This window comes from Cebus imitator, unplaced genomic scaffold (genome assembly GCF_001604975.1).
Source record: "Cebus imitator isolate Cc_AM_T3 unplaced genomic scaffold, Cebus_imitator-1.0 Scaffold722, whole genome shotgun sequence".
In the NCBI taxonomy this organism is placed as follows: Eukaryota; Metazoa; Chordata; class Mammalia; order Primates; family Cebidae; genus Cebus; species Cebus imitator.
This window is the reverse complement of record NW_016108037.1, coordinates 519,820-533,504: the sequence shown is the minus strand read 5'-3', so window position 1 is coordinate 533,504 and position 13,685 is coordinate 519,820. Positions and strand designations below refer to the sequence as shown.

General features: G+C 53.5%; 1 protein-coding gene across 8 annotated transcripts in view; it reads right to left on the bottom strand.

Annotated features, from left to right (window-relative positions):
• Window positions 1–13,685, bottom strand: part of MYH9 (myosin heavy chain 9) — a 116,717-nt gene that overhangs the window by 31,584 nt on the left and 71,448 nt on the right. For all 8 annotated transcript variants that reach the window (XR_005198417.1, XM_037735077.1, XM_037735082.1 and 5 more), the window contains exons 5-13: window positions 13,283–13,376; window positions 9,155–9,247; window positions 8,496–8,559; window positions 7,222–7,320; window positions 6,647–6,790; window positions 5,174–5,269; window positions 3,865–3,983; window positions 2,274–2,426; window positions 217–390 (exon numbers count right to left, since the gene is read on the bottom strand). Coding sequence is in view for 7 of the 8 variants with exons in the window: in XM_037735077.1 (XP_037591005.1) it covers window positions 217–390; window positions 2,274–2,426; window positions 3,865–3,983; window positions 5,174–5,269; window positions 6,647–6,790; window positions 7,222–7,320; window positions 8,496–8,559; window positions 9,155–9,247; window positions 13,283–13,376 (1,036 nt within the window). In the remaining variant the exon portion in view is untranslated. The remainder of the gene's footprint in view (window positions 1–216; window positions 391–2,273; window positions 2,427–3,864; window positions 3,984–5,173; window positions 5,270–6,646; window positions 6,791–7,221; window positions 7,321–8,495; window positions 8,560–9,154; window positions 9,248–13,282; window positions 13,377–13,685) is intronic.

Genomic DNA, 13,685 nt, shown 5'->3' with positions numbered 1-13,685 from the left:
AAGCCCAGCCCGCAGCCACAGCACAGAGCATCTCCTCTAACAGAGGCAGGCCTCCTAGGCACCAGATCTTGGCCTCGGGGCTTCGTCCTCCAGGTGGCACCAAAAGGAAGGGGAGTTAGACACCTTCACCACCAATACCAAGCTGAGGGGAGATACGAGTGCCCGGAAGGGAAAAGCCAAAGGCAGGTCTGAGGTCAAAGCAAGCCTGGTACTCACTGGCTTCTCGATGAGGTCAATGCAGGGCTGCAGGTCGAGGCCGAAGTCGATGAAGTTCCACTCGATGCCCTCACGCTGGTACTCCTCCTGCTCCAGGATGAACATGGTGTGGTTGAAGAGCTGCTGCAGTTTCTCGTTGGTGTAATTGATGCACAGCTGCTCAAAGGAGTTCAGCTGCAAGGAGACAAAACAACATCAGAGAGACGCCAAACCTGCACGAAGAGGCCCAGACACACACCCCTTGAGAAGAAGGGCAGGGTGGGGACACAGGGAGGGCCTCCTTGGGCACCTCCACGCTGCTGCCTTCAGAGCTTGGACAGTCCTGGCCCTTCCCTTTATCCCCCCAGCAGTGGGCAACATTTACTCTTTGGAGCCAGGGACCTCTGGCAATCTGGTAAAGCCTTTTCAGAATAATGCTTTAAAATGCATCCAATAGATTACAAAGAAAGTAGTTATGTTGAAATATAATCATCAAAATATTGTGATTGAGTAATACACTGTGCTTCCTTGTTTTTTCTTTTTACTTCTTGAGACAGAGTCTCATTCTGTCGCCCAGGCTGTAGTGCAATGGCGCAGCCTCAGCTCTCTGCAGCCTCTATCTCCCAGACTCAAGTGGTCCCCCCACCTTAGCATCCCTAGTAACTGGGACCACAGGCATGCACCACCATGCCTGGCTAATATTTGTATTTTTTGTAGATACGGGGTTTCACCATGTTGCTCAGGCTGCTCTTGAACCCCTGACCTCAAGCAATTCTTCTGCCTCAACCTCTCAAAGTGCTGGGGCTACAGGCATGAGCCACTGCACCAGGCCTTTCTATTTTTTTTTATTGAAGAGATGAGGCCTTGCTTTGTTGCCCATGCTGGTCTCGAACTCCTGGCTTCAAACAATTCTCTTGCCTCAGCCTTCCAAAGTGCTGGGATTACAGGCGTGAACCACCGCACCCGGCCTCTGTGCTTCCTTATTAACAAGAACTAGCCATGGGCTTAATAACTTCCAAAATTTTGAGGTAGCGATCGATGCATAAATGACACTACCAGATCTCTGCAACAACCGGAACGTGACAGGAAAGTCTGTGCTTTCTATGGGGCCAGATCACAAGCACTGCTAATACAACTGCGGTTTGTAGAGTTCAATTCACAACTGGAAAAAATACATGATTTCAATGAGAGGGCAGTAAAAAATAAAGATATAATTTTCTCATTGTAGCTCATGGCTCCTCTCAAACCTACCATGGACTCCAGGTTAAGAACCCCTAATCTGCTATAAGTGTCGGTTTCCCTACTAGACCTCAAAGTCTTCATGGGCAAGGGAGATGTCTTATCCCAATGCTCAGGAAATATCTGCTGGAAGAATAAACAGGAAGCACCTGTCCAGGAAGCCTCCAAAAATGTGACCTAAAATGTCCCATTCTCCCAGCCTAAACAACATGGCGAAACCCTGGCCCTACAGAAAAAATACAATTAGCTAGGTGTGGTGGCACATGCCTGTAGTCCTAGCTACTCAGGAAGCTGAGGTGGGAGGATGGTTTATGCACGGGAGGGCAAAGCTGCAGTGAGCCATGTTCACATCACTGCACTCCGGCCTGGGTAACAGAGCAAGACCCTGCCTCAAAAAAAATAAACAAAAGGTCTCATTCTCTCCAGCATTTCTGGTTGAAAATGAGCACTTTTGTTTAGCTTAAAACACATCTAACTGAGCCTGGGCCACACAGTGAGACCCCATCGCTACAAAAAAATTTAAAAATTAGCTGGGAGTGCTGGTGTGTGCCTATAGTTCCGGCAGCTACTAGGAGGGGCTGAGGTGGGAGGATTGCTTAAGCCCAGGAGGTCAGGGCTGCAATGAGCTACCACTGCACCTCTGCGCTCCAGACTGAATGACAGAGCAAGACCCTTTTTTTCCTTTAAAAAAAAAAAACCACACCCAGCCAAAGTCTCTACACAAAGGAGATAGCCAACTCAGATTGGTGTGGGACCACGGGAAGCAGGGTTCTTAACCAAGGAGAAGGCGACCAAGAGGTGAAGGAGGCAGTGGGGTGGGTAATGAGGGCGAGGCTCACATCGAAGATCTCGAAGCCTGCGATGTCCAGGATCCCGATGAAGGAGGCGCCCTGCCTCTTGGTCTTGTCCAGAGCCTTGTTGATGCGCAGCACCAGCCAGCGGAACATCCGCTCATAGGTGGCCTTGGCCAAGGCCTCAATGGCAAAGTCAGCCTGCAGGACACACCAGGGAACATGCTGTCAGATACGAAGGATCTGAAAACCCTCATACCCTTCGCCCCAGTGATTTCACTTTTAGAGTTCTCCCACTAGAAGAGCAGCTTCTAGTATGTGAAGGGCAGGGAGTGGGGGGGAACCTTGGTGCACAAATATGTTCACTGCAGTGTTATTTCAAATGATGAAAAGTAGAAACAACCGAATATCCAACAATGTGGGGAAAATAAACTTAGCTCTTTCTAAATAAAATGGGGACACACTAAAGTATTTACAGAAGAAGTGGTGCTTCAAAATGAGGCAGGGGTCTACGGTCATACCACCCTAAACATGCCCGATCTCATCAAAATAATGCAGTGGGCAGAGGGGGCGGGGGGAGATCAGGTGAACGACGAGCCTAGACTCGCCACGAGTTAGTAACTGTTGGAGCCGCCCATGTGATGGGCACGTGGGGCCCTTTATACTCTCCCCTCTTCTTTGTTTTGCACATGTTTGAACAGCTCTATAATAAAAAGCCAGAGGGAGAACTAAGTTTAATTCTTTTACGTCTTGTAGGAAATAGCGGCCCAACGATATTCATCATTGGGAGTTTTTTTCCTTCTCTTGGCTTTTCTGTATTAAGAGTCATGTAGTATTTTTGTAATTAAAAAATGGAGGTTTCTCCTTCATTGTCAGGGAAACCAAGAGGCGGCAATAAGGATGCACGATGTCTTTTGAAAACAACAGCCTCGTCTTTCATGCCATCGCTCTGCACAGAAGCAGCTGTAAGCTGTCAGTGCACAGCGAACGGGGAGAAGGACTCACAAGATGAGCTTCCAGGTATTTTTGAGAGAGGAGTCTGGCACCCTAAAAACCCCCATGGCCAACACCCTAAAAGAAACTAGAAACCTCCGATAGAGATGGAGAGGGGCCCACACTGGGAGGGACCTCTGCTCTGGGGCAGGCAGGCACATCAGTCTGGCAGGAAGGAGCAAGCACTGAGCTCATCTCTCAGCACGTGTGGCAAGGCCAAGGCAGCAGGTGGTAGAGAAACAGCCGCTTGGCACCGGCTCGAGGATGGCGGGAGTCGCCACCCTGGCACCAAAAGGAGTTAAGCTACAGAGGCATCGAGTTCCTGCTTTATACCAGACAGGACATGCCTGTATCCTTGATGCCCCATTAGCCAGAATATCGTGTCAATGTAAAGAGGCACAGCGCAGCCTCAAGATGGCACTTGCTAGGCGTGAAGCCTTGCAAGCGCCAAGTAACTTCTCCAGTGCTCTAGATGGGGTGATGCCACCTCTCTCCGGGTTGCTGTGAGGACCGCATCAGGGAGTCACGTGAAAGTGCCAGACACGACACCCCAGGATGGCCCAGAACAGCCTCAACTGTGCTGCTGCAGGGACATCCAGCTCTTCAGCCAGGTGGCAGCTGGGTGCCCTGGCCCTAGAAGACATACCTGCTCTTTCGTCTGAGCCTTCTGGACATAATCCCGTCCCACCTTGATGCGCGGAGTGAGGATTCCTCTGGTGAAATCGGTCACATTGATGCCCAAGAGATGGGACACCTTTTGGGCAGCTAAGATTTTTCAGAGAATAAGGGGGAGGGGGGGAGTCCTAATTAGACATAAGCAAATGAGTCCCTCTGCTTGACCTGGGAGCAGAGAGGAAGCAAGCCACAATGAATAAGCAATCATTACCAGGACAATGACATCTGGGTCCTTCTTTAGCAGGGCCACAGACACCCAGCATCCCCCCAACTCAGCAGCCGCATGCAGGACAGTGGGCAGGGCAGCTGTACCTCCCCCGAGCCCCACAGGGCAGGGAGGAAGGCATCCTGGCTGGAAGCCCCAGTGGTGGCAGTGGTTCCTCTGCCCACTCTCAGCCGCACACCTTGGAGTGTAAAAGCAGGTCCCCACCCACCAATGGGACTGACAGAAGCAGGCTGGCCTGGTGCTGGGGCATGAACAGCACAGGATCCCACAGGAGTGTCTTTTTTTGTTTTGAAATGGAGTCTTGCTCTTGCTGCCCAGGCTAGAGTGCAGTGGTGCGATCTCAGCTCACTGCAACCTCCGCCTCCTGGGTTCAAGCAATTCTCCTGCCTCAACCTCCCGAGTAGCTGGGATTACAGGCACCTGCCACCATGCCTGGCTAATTTTTGTATTTTTAATAGAGATGGGGTTTCACCATGTTGGTCAGGCTGGTCTCAAACTCCTGACCCCGTGATCCGCCCACCTTGGCCTCCCAAAGTGGTGGGATTACAGGCGTGAGCCAACACACCCGGCCAGGAGTGTCTTACAGTCCACACACCTCTGCGTTACAGCTTTGGAGAGCCCCTAAGGAGGGCACGTTAAGACTGAATAACTTGTATGGGGTCATTTGCAGAAACTCTAACAAAGGAGCTGAGTTGGGTGTGGCAAGGGCGTAATTTCAAGATCTCAACCTAGTCGCAGGCAAGGCTCCCATTAAGGTGGAGCTATGGCAGAAATCATTCGTGTCCTGACAAATGGCATGGTCTCAGGAATGAATGGGGGAAGCCCTGGTTCACGTGATCACAAGTTTAAGTTATTCTGAAATGCTTACTTGGTGAGAAAAAAGCAGGGACGTGTTTCTGTGTGTTTTATATCTGTACAAAAAGTACCAACAGATACGTGGCCAGAAACACACCTAACATCAGGAAGAACAGTGGCTGGGATTTCTGCAAGACCTTCCCTCCTAAGCAAATCCAAGCACCCGCTCGCATTTCTGGCAAGAGGCCCTGGGTGTTACCTGTGTTGTCCGGCATGGACGCCTGGTCGGTGTTCCGCTCCTTCTTGAAGACAATGTTGCCGAGCTGAAGAACCCCTGAGATCACCCGCAGCAGGCCTTTGGGTACAAAGAGGCAGCTCAGAAGCACACATGGGTCAGAGTAATTCCCAGGAGTGAGGGGTGGAGTTCACTCACCCAGGGATCCCCAAGCCAGACAAGCCAAGCAGGGACACCCCCAACTCCCTGGGGCCACAGGGGCGCCAGGTCTGGGTCTAACGGTGTGTGGTGGGCCCAGCCACCCTGGAGGGCTCACCCGCTCCCGGCCAGCATGACCTCTTTGTCTCCCAGGCCTCCCGCGGGACCTCAGCTGGGAAGCCGTATGCTTAGGCATGAGCTCTGTTAAGAATCCTAACATGGCTTTTTTAGATTGGTATTAATTTTAATTTTTTTTTTTTTTTTTAGCAGAGATGCCTCCCAAAGTGCTGGGATTACAGGCATGAGCCACCACACCCAGTTCCTAACACTTCTAAATCCAGACCAAGGACATGTGTCTGGCCCAGGAGCCCACCGCCTGCTTTTATACAGTCTTACAGGAACACAGCCATGCCTGTTCATTCATACAGTGCCTATGGCTGAGCAAAGGTGGCTCTGACCCAAACCCTCACTCCACTCTCCTGTCACATGCATTCTGCCACAAAGCAGACACGGCTAGAGAGGGAGGTGAGCTCTCCCTAACCCTCCATCTTTCTTTTTTTTTTTGAGATGGAGTCTCACTCTGTCACCAGGCTGGAGTGCAGTGGCGCAATCTCGGCTCACTGCAATCTCCACTTCCCGGGTTCAAGTGATTCCCCTGCCTCAGCCTCCCGAGCAGCTGGGACTACAGGCAAGCACCATCATGCCTGGCTAATTTTTTCTATTTTAGTAGAGACAGGGTTTCACCATGTTGACCAAAATGTTCTTGATTTCCTGACCTCATGATCTGCCCACCTCAGCCTCCCAAAGTGCTTGGATTATAGGCATGAGCCACTGTGCCCGGCACCCGCCATTTTTCTACAGACTAAAGTCTCGAGCAGGCTGAGCACACAAGCCCCTCTTCACCCTCCCTCTGGGAAGAGGGAAGACACAGGCGTGTTCCACACTGCCACTCATTCTGGGCTTCACCAGCACAAAGCACCCACCCCCAGCTTCTTCCACACTCCCTGAGACAGGACAGGAATATGCTACTTTCAGCAAATGGCTAAGGTCACGCAGTGGACCCAGGCCCTGGGCAGTTAAGGACATGTCCTTTGCACCCTTTCTGTGTAAATGCCTGTGAGACTACCAGAAACAAATAATCCTGAACCTCAATTCGGAAGAACCATTTTCCCACACGCTGAAGGTCTTCCCCTCCCACTGGCCTCTCTCAGGCTCCCCAGGCCCATCGGCTGCCCTGATGTCCCTGATGCCCAGCCTTCCCCTGCCCCGCCCTCCCCCACAGGAGGGCAAGCCCTGTACCCATTTGCTCCTCTTCTGGGATGCCCATAATCCTCATGGCCTCCATGGTCTCCTGGAACATGTCCTTGTCCTGCTGCCCGGGGATAGTGACGTGCCCGTTGGACAGGAAGCGGTATTTGTTGTACGGCTCCAACAGGAGATCGGCTGTAAGGAGTGGAGGACAAGGGCGTCTCAGCGAGGCGCTGAAAGCAGAGGCTCCACCCGCGCTGTGACCTCAAAGGCTGGAGAGACTGGGACACACCTTGAGCCCTGAAATGCCCTGGAAACTGCGGAGTAGCCAGCAACGTCGGCTTTCCTGTGTCTGAGACACTGACACTCACGTCTCCTGGCCCAGGAGAACACCAGGACCCCATGATTTGCAGCTGCATGTGCAACCCACCCTAGCTCTTCTCTGGCGTGGTCAGAAACACAAGACCAAGTCCTTAGGATGGCACAGGGGACAGGAGTCGCTCTCACTTCTCCCCACTAAACCCAAGGTCAAAGTTTTCATTTCCCGAATGACATCTATGGCCCAATTCTGGCAGGGGGCCCAGAGCCCGGCAGCCCCAGCATCAGGCTGCAAGCCAACTACTCACTCTTCAGGTGCTCTCCAGCCCCAGACAGGAGATAATAGAAGATGTGGAAGGTTCGTTCTTCCTTGGCTTGGCGGATGGCACGAGATTTCTCCAGGAGATCTTCACAAACATTAAGGAACAACACAAGATGGGGGAAAGGCAAGCCCTCCACTGTCCTCTATTTTTGGAGACAGTCTCACTCTGTCGCCCAGGCTGGAGTGCAATGGTGCGATCTCAGCTCACTGCAGCCTCCACCTCCTGGATTCAAGCAATTCTCCTGCCTCAGCCTCCCAAGTAGCTGGGATTTCAGGCGTGTCCCACCACACCCAGCTAATTTTTGTATTTTTAGTAAAGACGGGGTTTCACCATGTTGGCCAGGCTGGTCTCAAACTCCTGACCTCAGGTGACCCACCCACCTCAGCCTCCCAAAGTGCTGGGATTACCGGCGTGAGCCGCCATGCCCGGCCTGCCTTCCACTGCCCTCTTATTCTCATCCAAAGGAACTGAACTTCATCAGGAAGGAAGAATGGAACAAAATGGCAAAATACAGCAAAAGCAAACTACCTTGGTTCTCACCTTCAAGGGGGCACAGCATGTCCAAGAGTAGCTCACACCCCTCAGGAGCCTTGTTTCATTCCTTTTTTTTTTTGGAGACAGAGTCTCGCTCTGTTGCTCAGGCTGGAGTGCAATGGCGCGATCTCAGATCACCACAACCTCCGCCTCCCAGGTTCAAGTGATTCTCCTGCCTCAGCCTCCCGAGTAGCTGGGACTACAGGGGTGTGCCATCATGCCCAGCTAATTTTTGTATTTTCAGTAGAGATGGGGTTTCCCCATGTTGGCCAGGATGGTCTCAAACTCCCGACCTCAATGCTCCACCCACCTTGGCCTCCCAAAGTGCCGGGATGATGGGCAAGAGCCCCCCCACCAGGCCTCTTTGTCTCATTCTTACAGATAATGGAAACAAGAACAGTCCCACAAGTGAAGGTTAAATGCTGGCATGTTGGAGAGAGAAAGCAGCATCCTCTAAATGCCCACCTCTGGGAGCCACACTAGACACCTTTCAACAACTCCATGTCATTCAAACCAGAACATTACCCTTCCCGTGAATAAAGTCCTAAGCTCTGTGTTGGGTTTGCACTGAGCTGACCCTGACAGTCCTCCCAAGTCCACAGAGAAGGTATCATGACCAGCCCAGAATGGGGAAAGTGCTGGAATCAGGAGGCAGTTTTTCCTCTATAAAAGTCATGCTGCCCCTCCAGATCCAGAACTCTCATCCCAACAAACCACAAGGATACAAGTCTCAATGTTGGCTCCAACGATGTAGCCGTTGACATCAAAGTTGATTCGAATGAATTTGCCCTAAGTAAATGAGGATAATGAGAGATCAGGGGTGCCCCTGCCTTGGGGAGCTAGTACGGGAGAGACCAGAGCCCCCCGCCCCACCTCCAGTGGGCACAGCTTGGAGGGAGAAAACCCTGAGACTGGACCCATGCCCCTATGGCCACCTTACGTGGGCCCTCAGGACTCCAGCACCGCACACCACACTGCCTGAGGCCGTGAGCCCAAGACAAGCAGAGCCCGCACCCAGGTTCCTCCGCAGAGCAGGAGAGAGGCCAGTTATCTGGGAAGTGTTCCTCTATGCCTGACCTGGGAGCTAACTGGCTCCTGGTGGCAGCAGGACGCTCTTGGGCAGCGTAGGCAACACCCTCGCTGGCCTTTCCTCCTGCCATGAGGGAGGCTGAAGAAGCTACTGGTGGTCTCCTTCCTTAAGAGGGGCAGGGCAGGTCCACACCAACTTGCATTGGGTCTGGCCTAGTCCACGCAACAGGCCAGACAGTACTGAGTCTGACTTGTCCTTGGTTTTGAGGGAAGGGCACCCAGGAGAAGGCAGCATGAGCCAAAGCTCTGGCAGAGCCCTCTGTCCCTGGAGTCAGGGCACCGCCGTGCTACTCACAAAGCGGGAGGAGTTGTCATTCTTCACGGTCTTGGCGTTCCCGAAGGCCTCCAAGATGGGGTTGGCCTGCAGCAGCTGCCGCTCCAACTCACCCTGCAAGGAACCCAGGGATGCAGTGAAGGCCGGGTAGCAACCTGGGCTGCCGAGCCTGCTCTGCCAAGAAGAGGACGATGGGCAGAGCTGTGTCAGCACATCCAATGTGCCAGGAACAGAGGCTTCTGGGTGGGCTCCAGTGTGCCACTCCAGCCAAGGCCAGGCCCCAGTATCACCCAAGTGCGGCCTTCCAACCGAGCTTTGGAAACTTTGGTCAGTTTCAACTTACTTCCATGGCCCTAGAAACAGCAGGCAGGAAGCTCCCTCAGCTCTAAGAACCTGGCCCTGGAGGACCCAGATGAAAGCAGCACATGAACTAGGGAAGCCGGTAGCACAGACATCCTGGGAAATGGCTCCACCCTGTGTCCACCGGCCTCCCTGTCCCTCCTTGCCTCTAATCCTCACATTTTTATTCATTTTCATAGGAAAAGGCAATGAGAACATCAGATCTGGAAAATATACATGCTCATCTCATCTGTGTCCTAATAAACACTTCCCTTTCCTTGCCAGCCCCTCCACTGCCACACCCTAAACCCACCATGGCAGGCAGTGAGCACGCAATGCATGAACTGCAAGCTATTTACCAAAAATGCCAATAAATCCTGCTGTGGACTCAACGGTGCTTTATGGTTGACAAAATGCACCCTTGTGCCTTCTTATCCCTGGACGCCCACCATACTCAGGGGGCAGGACAGAGTGGCCCCATTTCACAGCAGAGGAAGCTGAGGCAAGGTCATCCCGCTATCAATCAGCAGAGCTGGGTGGCGGGATTCAAGTCCCCGACCTAACCCATCAGCCACTGCTGTCTTCAAACCTGCACAGCAGCCCCATTCAGGCCAGGGAATAGCTAACACCAGCTGAGGACACCGGGGAGCTCGTTCCGCTTAATGCCCGAGTGCCCTCTCGGGGAAAGAACATCACACAAGGCCCAGGCGAGCCTTTGTATTTATTAAACACTGGAGTCAAGCCAGGGTTTTCCGGGAACGGCAGTCGCCTGTGAGTGATGACAAGGAAAACCGGGAGTAGCAGGAGCTCCCAGGAGAGTCCTGGACTCCGGCCCTACAAGCACATCTGCCACAGACGAGGCCTGTCTGCAGGGCACTGGGGACACTGGAATCTAGCCGAGCCAGGCTGGAAGCCCACCCAAGACCGCAAGGGACAAAGCAGAGCCTCCTCCCCGGCAGCCCTTCTAGGCCAGGACCCCCCAACCCAGAGCTAGGAAGCCTTCCGTCTGAGAGCCATCCAGATAAGTGAAGGCACTGCTCTGCTGCCCACCAGGAAGAAGGGTCAGCGGGGCCAGGTCAGGGGGCAGGGGTCAAACCCACAGAGTAGGCTCTACATGTGTGCTGGGCACCAGTGGTAACTGGACACCATGCCTCCACCCACAGGCCTTGGGCGGGCCTGGGAAGTCGGCTGAGGCAGCCCACGGAGCCCAATTTGGATGAGAATGGCTCCCCCGTCCCCTACGATGTTCTTCTCAGAGCATGGGCCAGGCTGTCAGGCTGGCTGAGCCGCTCCCGTTTCTGCAGACAGACAGAAAGGAGCACGGCCCCCCTATAGGGCCTGCGCTCGCCCTGGCTAGGAGGTGAACTGGGGCCTCTGTGCGGGACCACACACTGTGGCCGTGGAAAGTGGGGCTGTGGGGCCAAGTCGGGTACAGCCACTTCAGATTCCAGAGCCGAGTTCCCTGCTAACGACAGTGATGACAAACCTACAGCTTTTTCTCTACTGACATCTAACTGGGCACAGAAGACTTTAATTTTTCAGTGGAATCTGCATAACATGAAATGACACGCTATTGTATGTACTACATGCTCATAAGGTTTGGGGTCACCTACCGGTTTCTGAAGGGCTTCACTGTTTCTGCCAGTGGGGCCCAACTAGTGCACAAATAACAGAGCAGGGCAAGTCAAAGGCCAGCGGGTCAGGGTCCGGGCACCTGCCTGGAAAGTCCCTTGTCCCAAGCTCTGCTTTGCCAACCCGCAGCCCAGGCCAAACCTGGCCTCCCCGCAGCAAGGTAAGGTCTGGAACAACCCCTCTGCTGGTGTTGGGAGGATCAACTCGGCCACTGCAAGTGAGAGGGTGCTCACTCCCAAACCAAGTTCAAGGGTATTCTGTGCCCCAGCTGCCTGTGGAAAATCACAGCACAGCTTCAGGCAAGGAAATCAACCAAACTGGCCAATGGCCTTTCGTGCCGACAGCCTGAGCTGTGAATGGAAGCCAGGGGCAACCTATTCCCTCACTCCAGTGGGCTCAGGGCAGGGACAGGGTGCCTACCAAAGTCCAATTTTGACAGCGTGGCTCCCACCGTCACCCCCAACCCCAGCATGCTGTCTTTGCCGAGTGCTGCCTTCCCCTCTACAGCAGGGACCCCAGATGGAAGGCACATAATCGATTTCACAGCCCTCTAACTGTGTCCTGTCTCGTGTCTTCCAGGGCAGGGACTGAATGTCACCCTCCCAAGAACAGGTCACGTACTAGGCATTGAATCCATAGTTGGGAAATGGATTTTACTGCAAATTCAGAGATGGAAAACCACAGCTAGAGAACTCCTAACCTCACAGCTCTGTTTTTAAAATAGGCCTCCTAAAAAGAATGGAGAATGGGTAGGGAGGGAGATGAGGGAGGAGAGAGAGTGAGAGAGAGAGGGAGAGAGAGAGAGACAGGAAAGAAAGAAACTTTATTAGTTTCTAAATATAACTCCTGACGCCCCATGGAAAAAGATTCTGAATGTCTTGAGAAGCTTGGCACATGGAAAGTTACTTTTGGTTTGGTTCCAGAAGACTGTACACATTAGGCCATTCTGCAGGCCACACCCCAGACCTGCATGCAGACTCACACCCTCCTTACTTACGAACGTCGCACACAGCACGCCAGTAAGGTGGAGCCGCCGGGAGCAGCCAAGCTCCCCTGATGGCTTCAAGGAACACCACTGGCACTTAGGTTTCACGAGGGAGTTTAAGAATGTGTGCTTGAGAGAGAGAGAGGGCACCCCACGGTCATGCTGACATCTGATCACCCCAACCTCTGAAAAACTCCAACGTGAGACCTCCCCGGCACTGCTTCCGACTGGCACAGCGGTGGCAGGTGAGGGCAGCCGGCCATCTGCATCTGGTCTGGACCACGGAGCGGGGAGGGCTCCGTGAGGGTGGAGTCGCCATCCACCGTGCAGAGGTCAGGTTCTGCACGGGGCATGACAGCTATGGTGCACTGTGGGGAAGCCTGGGCATGACTGGAGTTTCTGAGAATAACTAGGTGTGAGGCCCACCCCCATTCTGCAGGAGCTGTCATTTCAGAGTGCACAGGAGGTCACTGTGTGCCACACCCAGCCCCTCTCCCAAGACAGTCTGTGAGCTGAGTCTAAAAGAAGAGTTCTAGCTGCAGAGTGTGACCAGTGTGGGGTGAAAAGCTGCTTAGAACAAAGTACAGAATTCAAGGGCACACGATGGGCAGAACACGCATTCGCAGTGCAGAACGTGCAGTAAACGTGCAGCTCACCTAGCGAGGACACTGCTGGGTTCAACCATAAGCCATCAAAAGGGAGAGGAAAAAAACGGAGGTGAGATGACTTTCCAGCTGCCCTTTCACTCTTCGCTGGGGTGCTGGGAGTGGGTGGCTGACCACCCTGAGGCATTTCAATGGCAGGGAAAAGAAATGGATTCAAACACACGTCCGCTCGAGACCCTGCAAGTGACCAGCAACTTGAGGACCAAGTCTTGGAACCTGCCTTCCAGCCTCAGAAGGGGAGGACACACAGCAATTAGCTACAGATGCCAAGAGGGCTTCTGCGCAAACTCCAGGACCTCGCCAGTTTCCATAGCAACTCAGAAGGCTAGGAGGCCAAGGACGGAATGGGCTTGCTACTGCCGGACCACTCCCAAGACGGCCACGCTGTCGCCTCAGCAGAAGTGGGCCCAGCCTCTGCTTCATTCCCCAAAGCATCCTCATGTGAACCTGAAGCCATGACCACTAAGTGTTCTTCCTCCATCATCCCACCGAGGCCCAGCAAGCGGCTGTGGGGACCACAGCACTCACCTGGTCCTTCTTGCTCTTGTGTGAGGACGCCACGTACGCCAGATACTGGATGACCTTCTTGGTGTTCTCTGTCTTGCCAGCTCCAGATTCGCCCCTACCAAGAGAGGCAAGGAAGTCCCGGGGTTAGGCCTGGCCAAGTCCTTGACCTCCGTCCCTTCCCACTGCACACTTGACTGCCTCGCCTTCTATCGGGTGCCCATGAAGGCCCCAACATCTATTGGGCAGCAAAAGGGACAGCCACATAAACACTCTGGAATCCTCCTGCAGTCCATTTCCCATGGCTCTCCAGGGGCCGGACAGAAGTCAACTGAAACCCACTGCCTGCCCCGGTCACTTGGCAGCCTTCACATGCAAGTGTTTTAAAAATCAGTTTTAGGCAGCTGTGGACATAAGGGTCAAAGGC